Source organism: Triticum urartu, chromosome 5 (genome assembly GCF_003073215.2).
Source record: "Triticum urartu cultivar G1812 chromosome 5, Tu2.1, whole genome shotgun sequence".
Classification (NCBI taxonomy): Eukaryota; Viridiplantae; Streptophyta; class Magnoliopsida; order Poales; family Poaceae; genus Triticum; species Triticum urartu.
In genome coordinates, this window is record NC_053026.1 from 641,673,444 (window position 1) to 641,683,739 (window position 10,296).

Sequence of the window (10,296 nt, forward strand, 5' to 3'; positions counted from 1 at the left end):
AGCCGTCGGCATAGTTTAGCTGTCGGCGTTGTTTTCCGTCTGACGGCAGCGGACGGCGCCGTCAACAGCGCGATTCAGGAGACGACACGTGGCGCGATTCAGGAGACGACACGTGGCGCAGGTATGCCGACGGCTTGGCCGTCGGCATAGATTTCCATCTATGCCGACGACCTAGCCGTCGGCATACCTGCGCCACGTGTTGTCCCCCGGCTTCTCCTGGCGACAGGGCTATGCCTACGGCAAAGCCGTCAGCATAGATTTCCATCTACGCCGACGGCTTTGCCGTAGGCATATGTCTGCCACGTGGCAGCTCCTGGTTTCTCCTGGTAGCAGGGCTATGCCTACGGCAAAGCCGTCGGCATAGTTTGCCACGTGGCAAGCCCTGGTAACTCCTGGGCGTATATATGCCGACGGCTTTGCCGTTGGCATAGTTTTTTTTTCCCTGTTTTCTCTTTTCCAATTCATTTGACAGCATTTCAAAACAGAACAATATGAAATTATGCAGAAATATGACAATTCATCATGTGAACATACTCAAGTTCATCTAAACATACTCAAGTTCATCACATCATCTAAATATCATCACCGATGGAAGTTCATGAACATAAAAGTAGTGCAAGACATGAAACATGATAAAAGTAGGAATACGAAAGGCATGGCACGATGGCCACATGCACGGAATCATGAAGCAAGAGCACCCCCGCCAAAAGCACCACCTCCGTCAAAAGCACCACCTCCGCCAAAACCACCACCACCACCTCCGCCAAAACCGTCATCGCGACCACCACCACTCTGCCAGATCGGAGTGACTGGGGTCGACGGAGCAGGAGTCGAGCCACCGGTCCCCTACATGTTTCAGAAAAGATTCTAACGGTAAATATGATATGATAGTGTTTCATGAACGAGAACTAGTTTGCTAGTAGTTAGGCAAATGTACTAACCGAACCATCACTGCCTAGTGCCACCCATTCATCGAACGTGGGCACGTGTGGGGGTTCTCCCGCAGGTGGTGGGGGGGGTCCCATTTGTGGTGGATCCCTGCGGTTAGTCCAAGACGCCAACATAGCCTGAATGTTAGTTAAACAAGCAAACTAGAAGATCAGAAGGAATGAAAGTGCAAAAAATTAGGTTGGTTTTAAGAGGGCAAAACTAACCGTCATCATCTGACGGTTGTAATCATCGTTTGCCTTCACTCGTTTCAAGTACTCCCGCACCTCGAGATTCCTATGCTCGACAAACTCCTTATATGCCTACATAATTTAGGTTGTTTCTAAGTGAGCAATGCTGAAAATAAACTGAGAATGCAAGATAGAAAAAGATAAGGAGGAAGTACTTACAGCATGCTGGCGGGCTAAGGGAGTCTGTGAACGCCCCGTACTCTCTAACTGGCTCGGGTTGCTAGCCCGAAGCCGTGTGTATGAGATCGAAGGAGTGATCAAGCCATCGAAACACGGATACCGGCCATTCTTCTTCCCCTGGATGGCCACCACCGCCGTGTCGTCGATCTGAGACTGGGCGACCTCAGCAACAGGAACATCCGGATGCAACTCCTGATAGTGATGAATGTAAGACCCCAGGTGCTCCTCGGTCTTGCCGTAGTACTGGCTCTCGCCCTGCTTGTGATGACTCCGCTCGCGGGCCAGCTTCCACGACTCCATGTCTGAGAGCGGCCTCTTCAACTTGTCCTCCTACAACGCCAAATAGAAGTCAGCCATACATAAGAACATGACGTAAAGAAGAACAAAAATGCATCATGCACATAGATATACCTTCATGGCCTTGAAGCCCCAGTGGTTCCTGTTTCCTTGGCCGTGTGTCCCGTCGTCTCCACGGTTAGCCCGGGCCTTGATGCTCTTGGCAGGAAACTCTACATCGGCGCCGAGCCACCTATCCACCAAACTCGCCCATCCGTCATGCCTTCCATAGCACCAACGAGGAACAACCTATGCAAATTTTGGAAGCATGACATGTGAGCACGAAACATATAGTTGACTGCTCGAAACAATGAAAAGTTAGTAATAGTTACCATCATGAACTGCTCCTTGCTCAAGGTAAGTCGTAGCTTCTGCGCTTGAGTTTTAGGCATCTTTTGATGCAGGTAGTAGTGGTAGTACTGCGAGACGGCAACCCAGCGCACCTCGTACTGCAACTGACGAGCTTTCTTCTTCGCAGCCGCAAGCAAGACCACGTCGGCTCTGGCCTTGTGCTCGTCAAGAACTCTATAGAGTTGCTGCAATCATGCAAAAACCAGAAGCAAACAAGGCATGAGTTGAGTGATTCAATGATAAACTATGAACAAAACTGAAGACAAGTGATTCAGAAGAGAACTTACCCAAAATTTGGTGATCACGGCCTTAGCGGTCATCCCGTACTCCGCGTTGCTGCAAGCCTCGTAGTGGGCCCAGCTCGTGGCCAAAACCCGCTGCTGCGGGTCCCTGTCTGGCCGCGGGCAGAATAGGCCAGGCCAAAACTCCTTATAGGACAGTGATAAGGCCGTTCGGTTTACGGCCCTTTCCGTGAAGGATCCAGTTTCTGCAAAAGAATCAAATGATTGCCATGTGTACAATAAGAAAATGTTGTCATGTGTTGAAAATATGATTGAGAGGCACTTACTCTGTCCCCACAGGTTCAATGAGCCACTTGTGCTCCTCGATAGAAGGTGGTGTAGGTAGTCCGGCATTACCACGCAGCACCCCCTGCGAAGAACCCGGTGGCAAGTCACCCCACAACGCGGGATCAACCTCCCCTCCACCCTCCTCAGCCTCCTCCTCACCCTCCTCCTCGGCCTCCTCCTCCTCCTCACCCTCCTCCTCGGCCTCCTCCTCCTCCTCACCCTCCTCCTCGGCCTCCTCCTCCTCGCCATCAGGAACATACTCCTCCTCCTTAGACTCAGAAGGTGCCTCTGTATAGGAGGGCATCGAAGAAGACCCTCCTATTTCAGACACGGCCCGGAGTTTTTTGCCCCGGTTGCCTCCCCCCCTCTCCTCTCCCGGAACCACACAGAGGGGAGGGGAGGCGCCAAACTCGAGCAGCTTCGTCCGCCGAGGCCGTGGCCTGGTCGCGGGTCTGGGGTCGGGGCGGCAGTGGCGGCGGACCCACATCTACATCCCCGGAGGCCCCGGAGGCCGCAGGCCACAGCCGTAGACGCGCGAAGGGCAATCCGCTATGGCCGCAGAACGTCTACTACCGTGTCATCGCCGTCCGTGAGGGGGGAGGGCACATCCGGGCCAGACCCACAACAAGACCCCCTCCATGTAGACCCGACGCGTCCGATTCCCCCCTCCAGGTGCCGGCGGTGGCGCCGTCCGTGAGGGGGGCCAAACCCTGGAGACGCGTGCCGCCTCTTCGGACATGCCACCACACCACCCCGCATGTATGAGGGCCCGGTGCGGCGCTCCGGTGGCATTGCTACCCCAGGGCCCCCGTCCCGCCTAACCCTGTAGCGTTTGACCACGGGATCTAGCCCTTTGACTTTGCACGGACGGGATTTGACCAGTGGACCTCTCCACCCGGTTGTGTTAGTTCAGCCCATAGGAACACTTTGGAGCAACATCCGGGCCAGACCCATAGCAAGATCCCCTCCGTGTAGACCCCACGCGTCCGTTTCCCCCCTCAAGGTGCCGGTGGTGGCGCCGTCCGTGAGGGGGGCCAAACCCCGGAGACGCGTGCCGCCTCTTCGGACATGCCACCACACCACCCCGCATGTATGAGGGCCCGATGCGACGCTCCGGTGGCATTGTAACCCCCCCCCCCCAGGGCCCCTGCCCTCCCTAACACTAGAGCGGTTGACCACGAGATCTTGCCCTTTGACTTTCCACGGACAGGCTTTGAACAGTGGACCTCTCCACCCGGTTGTGTTAGGTCAGCTCAGAGGGACACCTGGGAGCAACATCCGGGCCAAACCGACAGCTACATCCCCTCCGTGTAGACCCGATGCGTCCGTTTCCCCCCTCCAGGTGCCGGCGGCGGCGCCGTCCGTGAGGGGGGGCACACCCAGACACGCGTGCCGGGCGTTTGCAACCACCACAACACTTCCAAACACATGAGAGGCTGCCTACGCAAGATTTGGCGGCATGCTAGCCCCCGGAGGCCGCCGACCACAGCCGTAGACGCGTGAAGGGCAATCCGCGTAGAGGGAATTTTTTGGATACTTCTCCATCACCAAAAATTATGAAAAAAATATTATCGTTCCTATAGCACATGTGCACACGTCGTGCAAAAAAACTCATGATTTTATCGCGCTCCGAGTATTTAATAATATTCACGCCGCATCGTTACCGCAGAATGGCTACTACCGTGTCATCGCCGTCCGTTAGGGGGGGCCACGCCCCGGAGACGCGTGCCGCCTCTTCGGACATGCCACCACACCACCCCGCATGTATGAGGGCCCGGTGCGACGCTCCGGTTGCATTGCTACCCCCCCAGGGCCCCCGACCCGCCTAACCCTGTAGCGTTTGACCACGGGATCTAGCCCTTTGACTTTGCACGGACGGGATTTGACCAGTGGACCTCTCCACCCGGTTGTGTTAGTTCAGCCCATAGGAACACTTTGGAGCAACATCCGGGCCAGACCCACAGCAAGATCCCCTCCGTGTAGACCCGACGCGTCCGTTTCCCCCCTCCAGGTGCCGGTGGTGGCGCCGTCCGTGAGGGGGGCCACGCCCCGGAGACGCGTGCCGCCTCTTCAGACATGCCACCACACCACCCCGCATGTATGAGGGCCCGGTGCGATGCTCCGGTGGCATTGCTACCCCCAGTGCCCCCGTCCCGCCTAACCCTGTAGCGTTTGACCACGGGATCTACCCCTTTGACTTTGCACGGAGGGGCTTTGACCAGTGGACCTCCCCACCCGGTTGTGTTAGGTCAGCCCATATGAACACTTTGGAGCAACATCCGGGCCAGACCCATAGCAAGATCCCCTCCGCGTAGACCCCACGCGTCCGTTTCCCCCCTCCAAGTGCCGGCGACAGCGCCGTCCGTGAGGGGGGGCACACCCCGGACACGCGTGTCGGGCGTTTGCAACCGCCACAACACTTCCAGACTTGTGAGAGGCTGCTGGCGCAAGATTTGGCGGCATGCTAGCCCCCGGAGGCCGCCGGCCACAGCCGTAGACGCGCGAAGGGCAATCCGCGTAGAGGGAATTTTTCGGATACTTCTCCATCACCAAAAATTATGAAAAAATACCATCTTTCCTATAGCACATGTGCCCACGTCGTGCAAAAAAACTCATGATTTTATCGCGCTCCGAGTATTTAATAATATTCACGCCGCATCGTTACCGCAAAACGTCTACTACCGTGTCATCGCCATCTATGAGGGGGGCCACGCTCCGGAGACGCGTGCCGCCTCTTTGGACATTTCACCACACCACCCCGCATGTATGAGGGCCCGGTGCGACGCTCCGGTGGCATTGCTACCCCCACAGGGCCCCCGTCCCGCCTGACCCTGTAGCGTTTGACCACGGGATCTAGCCCTTTGACTTTGCACGGACGGGCTTTGACCAGCGGACCTCCCCACCCAGTTGTGTTCGGTCAGCCCATAGGTACACTTTGGAGCAACATCTGGGCCAGACCCACAACAAGATCCCCTCCGTGTAGACCCGACGCGTCCGTTTCCCCCCTCCAGGTGCTGGCGGCGGCGCCGTCCGTGAGGGGGGGCACACCCCGGAGACGTGTGCCGCCTCTTCGGACATGCCACCACACCACCCCGCATGTATGAGGGCCCGGTGCGACGCTCCGGTGGCATTGCTACCCCCAGGTCCCCCGTCCCGCCTAACCCTGTAGCGTTTGACCACGGGATCTAGCCCTTTGACTTTGCACGAACGGGCTTTGACCAGTGGACCTCCCCACCCGGTTGTGTTAGGTCAGCCCATAGGAACACTTTGGAGCAACATCCGGGCCAGACCCACAAAAAGATCCCCTCCGTGTAGATCCGACGCGTCCGTGAGGGGGGGCACACCCCGGAGACGTATGCCACCTCTTCGGACATGCCACCACACCACCCCGCATGTATGAGGGGCCAGTGCGACGCTCCAGTGGCATTGCTACCCCCCAGGGCGCCGTCCCTCCTAACCCTGGAGCGGTTGACCACGAGATCTAGCCCTTTGACTTTCCACAGACGTGCTTTGACCAGTGGGCCTCTCCACCCAGTTGTGTCAGGTCAGCACAGAGGGACACCTGGGAGCAACATTCGGGGCCAAACCGACAGCTACATCCCCTCCGTGTAGACCCGATGTGTCCGTTTCCCCCCTCCAGGTGCCGGCGGCGGTGCCGTCCGTTAGGGGGACCACGCCCCGGAGATGTGTGCCGCCTCTTCGGACATGCCAGAACACCACCCGGTTGTGGTAGGTCATCCGATATATATAAACACTTGGAGCAAAGTCCCGTTCGTATAGACCCGATGCGGCTGTTCCCCATTCCAGTTGCCGGCTGGTGGCGGCACCATTCGTGAGGGGGGTCACACCACTCTGTACAGAACCGAAAAATAATGTATGTATGCTTATTAACACATACGGTATGTAAGTTAGTTAAATAATAATAATAAAGAAAACAGTGAAGAAAAAGAAAAAAAAAATTATATGTATGCTTATTAACACATACTATATGCTTATTAACATACTAGATGCTTATTAACACATACTATATGTATGCTTATTAACACAATCTATATGTATGCTTATTACATACTGTATGCTTAATAATAATAATAATAATACTATATGGAAAAAAAGAAAAAAAGAAGAAAAAAAAACTATTGCCGTCGGCACAGCTGCGGCAAGGGCAGATGGACAGCGCCGCGGATCGATGACGTGTCAGATATGCCGACGGCTACCGTCGGCATAGGTCCTGGTAGGTGCGCTCTGGATCGGTGACGTGTCACCCGTATCTATGCCGACGGCCGCCCGTCACGGCCGTCGGCATAGATTTGATGTCGTTAGCCGGCCGTGATGCCCGTTGTCGGCAGGCCCGCATCTATGCCGACGGCAGCTATAGGCGTAGTCTTGGATAAGCCGACGGCTGTTGTGTGCCGACGGCTGCTGTCGGCGTAGACGTGGATAGCCCGACGGCCTTTGTATGCCGACGGCCAGGAGCTAGCTGTCGGCATAGCTCGGACTAGGCCGACGGTAGCCGTCGGCATATATTTGGCTGTCGACTTAGAGCCCTGTTCCTGTAGTGCCAAGGATGTCGACATTTTGTTTGAACATGGAGTGGCCGCTATTGTATAAACAACGTCACCGTCGGTAAATGAGCTCGCCAGAATTGGGGATGATGATTTATGACCAATAGAACTAGGAATAGCTGATCCTGAGATTAATTCAGAGCACACAGACCAATCCTCAAATTCGCATTCATATCATCCACATTTTTTACCACAATGCCATCCAACTCCCAAAATTTAACAAAATTATGTTTACGCCTCTGAGATCTAATTACCTTAGCGAGGTGAGGGGATACCTCACCTCGGTCACCCGGCCATGGCGTAGGATACAAGCTGCGGAATCGCAGCCCTATGCTCGCTCGACGTGCTCGCCCTCCAAGGGCACAAGCTCCCCGCCACGCACACCCGCCGGGAACGCCGAGCTCCAGGGGAGACGAGGGAGGGTGACCCCTGGTGGCAGTGGCTCCGGTGGGATGTTGGCGATCTCCACCACCGAAGGCCGCGCTATGTTGAGCCTCGATGGGTTCCTTGTCTTGAACCGCCTCCACCACGCCACCTGGACCGGATCCGACGTGTCCATCCCTGTTCCGTGAATGAGCGCTTTTCAGATGCTACATCACCTGATTCTAGTCTAGCACCTGACAAGCAAAATTTAGTGAAGTAAATATGTTTCACTGACATTTACTCGGCCTGATACTTCTCTATTTTTTCTAATTTTTAGAAGATCGGCGGTCTAGCCGCATCATCACTTCCCGGTCACCGAGTCTCTCCTCCAGTTAATCAAATAATCCTACAAAAATACGAAATATCGCCCAACGTGTCCCACGAACGTTGTGAATGCGACCCCGCTAATGGCACCAACCATACCATTTGTCTGCTAGTTTTGTCACTTAATTGCTCTCAAGCTCAGAGTCCCACACCCGGCCGGCCTTGTAGGATCGACGTAGCAGCTTCCCTTCCTATTTAACCACCATGCCATTTGCACTACATTGCACCACAGCAAGCACCAGCGTGCACACACACACACACACGCTAGAAATGGCAATGGCTAGGACGACGACGCTCCTCCTCATCGTCGCCGCGGCTCTCCTCGCGGCCTCATGCGGCGCGTGGGAGATGAACATCGGGATGCCGGGGACGGTGGCGGCCGTGGACGATGCCGTGGTGGCGCCGCTCATTCACGCGCTGCGGCCGCTGCTGGGCTCCGGCAGCCACGCCGGCATGGCGTGCGACAGCTGGCGGCTGGGCGTGGAGGCTTACAACGTGCGGGACTGGAAGACGGTGCCCGCCAGCTGCGAGGGCTACGTCGGCCACTACATGGTCGGCGACCACTACCGCCGGGACTCCAAGGTCGTCGTGGACCAGGCCATCGCCTACGTCGACAGCCTCAAGCTCGCCGGCAACGGCAAGGAGGTGTGGGTCTTCGACGTCGACGAGACCACCCTCTCTAACCTCCCCTACTATGCCAAGCACGGCTTCGGGTACGTACTTGTATATACATACACATTCTGCTATGCATCCTTGACTATTTATTGCAGGTGCATTTGAGGCGGGACTTGCACTCACACTCATCTTTCGTCCAGACAAAGTCTAAATGTGATTACACCTTGTTAAAATGAACTCATCAGCTCAGCTTAAAAAAACAAAAACTAAAACTAACTAGCTAGTAAACAACAGTAACACATTGAAACCATAAGAGCACTACAGGTGGACATAGCAAATATGACCCCTTAAATGCCTGCGGACGCGCCTGGTCAATAACCAGGCGTGTCCGTTTTGAGCCCCTATTTGTCCGTCCACGCAGCCACACTTCTCATTTTTCTCCCCATATGTCCGATCACTTGCACGTGATTGGTGAAGATGAAGAGATGGAAATAAAAGAATGAATAAAGAAAGAGAAAAGGTGGTTCGGAGTGGAGCCGCATCCTATATGGTGGACTAACCGGGTGCGTCCGCAAGCCCTCATATCCTCCCAACACTTGAGATGGATATGATGGTCCATGGACAGCCAGGTGTATAAGGATGATATGAGGGGTCCGGTTGGGTCATGTTTTTTCTTCTCTCTCCTGTTCGGTCATTGATCGGGCGTGTCCGCGGGTGTACGAGAGATGGTTCAAGGCGTCCTGCTGAAGATGCTCTAAGATCTCTACTGGCGTTGTAGTTTACGGACGAACCCTCCTCCTTAATTAAGGGTTGTTTGGTTTGAAACTAAAATTTGCCTAAGTTTGCCACATCTAAGGTTAGACAAGTTTGATCAACTTGGATGGGTGTTTGGTTCAAGCCACATCTTAGGCAAGCCACACTAGGGTCCCACATCACATACACTCAAAAAGTGTGGTAAGATTCCCTTAGACTTGTCAACACTTGCGGCTTTCATTTTAAAGAACTAACCTTAGACAAGTGTGACAACATTTTATGGCAAAGTGTGGCATGGTTAAGCCTAGAACCAATCAGCCCCTTAGTGGCACAATATTGGTCATGTATGACATCCTAGTTATATGAAGACTGACTTGTGAGTTTATGATTGCTTCTATCCTCTTGATGCGATGCTATTAGTTAATAAAAACGTTTCTTTTATCAAGAGAAAAAAGCATGTGAAAACACTAGTAATATGATTTAGTTTGTCATTAACCTATCTGCATACATACATGCGCGCAGGGCTACGCCATTCAACGTGACACGCTTCAACGCATACGCGCAGGAAGGGAGCGCGCCGGCGCTGCCCGAGACGAAGCGGTTGTACAACAAGCTGTTGTCGGTCGGCATCAAGCCCGTGATCCTCACCGGTCGGGCCGAGTACCTGAGGGCCTCCACCGCCACAAACCTCCGCCGCCAAGGCTACTCTGGGTGGATGAACCTGCTGCTGAAGGCGCCTGGCTTCAAGGGCTCCTCGGTGGCCTTCAAGTCCGGCGAGAAGCAGAAGCTGCAGGACGCCGGTTACATCATTGTCGGCAACATCGGCGACCAGTGGAGCGACATCATTGGTGCGCCCGACGGCGCCCGCACCTTCAAGCTTCCCGACCCCATGTACTACATCGGCTAGGATGATTGCTCGTTGTCCATGAATAAGCTCCATGCTCTTAGTTATATGCATGATTTGTCAATAATCTTTTCCTTGTTGTTGCTTGGTTAATTTCC

The 10,296-nt window shown here is 54.7% G+C and overlaps 2 protein-coding genes across 2 annotated transcripts; one reads left to right on the forward strand and one right to left on the reverse strand.

Annotated features, from left to right (window-relative positions):
• Window positions 1-1,124: 1,124 nt before the first annotated feature.
• On the reverse strand, window positions 1,125-2,032 carry LOC125507607. The gene is made up of 4 exons (XM_048672139.1): window positions 2,027-2,032; window positions 1,770-1,943; window positions 1,338-1,688; window positions 1,125-1,250 (listed from the first exon to the last, which is right to left on the reverse strand). Exons 1-4 carry the CDS (start codon window positions 2,030-2,032, stop codon window positions 1,125-1,127), a joined length of 657 nt encoding a protein of 218 aa, XP_048528096.1.
• Window positions 2,033-8,167: 6,135 nt separating this feature from the next.
• On the forward strand, window positions 8,168-10,296 carry LOC125506445 (stem 28 kDa glycoprotein-like). The gene is made up of 2 exons (XM_048671260.1): window positions 8,168-8,639; window positions 9,817-10,296. Exons 1-2 carry the CDS (start codon window positions 8,197-8,199, stop codon window positions 10,199-10,201), a joined length of 828 nt encoding a protein of 275 aa, XP_048527217.1. The 5' UTR covers window positions 8,168-8,196; the 3' UTR covers window positions 10,202-10,296.

Bases quoted from the DNA above. Each gene is read 5' to 3' on its own strand.
- LOC125506445 (XM_048671260.1), top strand. From the start codon at position 8,197: ATGGCAATGGCTAGGACGACGACGCTCCTCCTCATCGTCGCCGCGGCT. The intron at 8,640-9,816 runs GTACGTACTTGT...ACATGCGCGCAG, and splicing joins TATGCCAAGCACGGCTTCGG to GGCTACGCCATTCAACGTGA.
- LOC125507607 (XM_048672139.1), bottom strand. The intron at 1,689-1,769 runs GTATATCTATGT...TTGGCGTTGTAG, and splicing joins GGGGCTTCAAGGCCATGAAG to GAGGACAAGTTGAAGAGGCC. The intron at 1,251-1,337 runs GTAAGTACTTCC...TAAATTATGTAG, and splicing joins CCTTAGCCCGCCAGCATGCT to GCATATAAGGAGTTTGTCGA.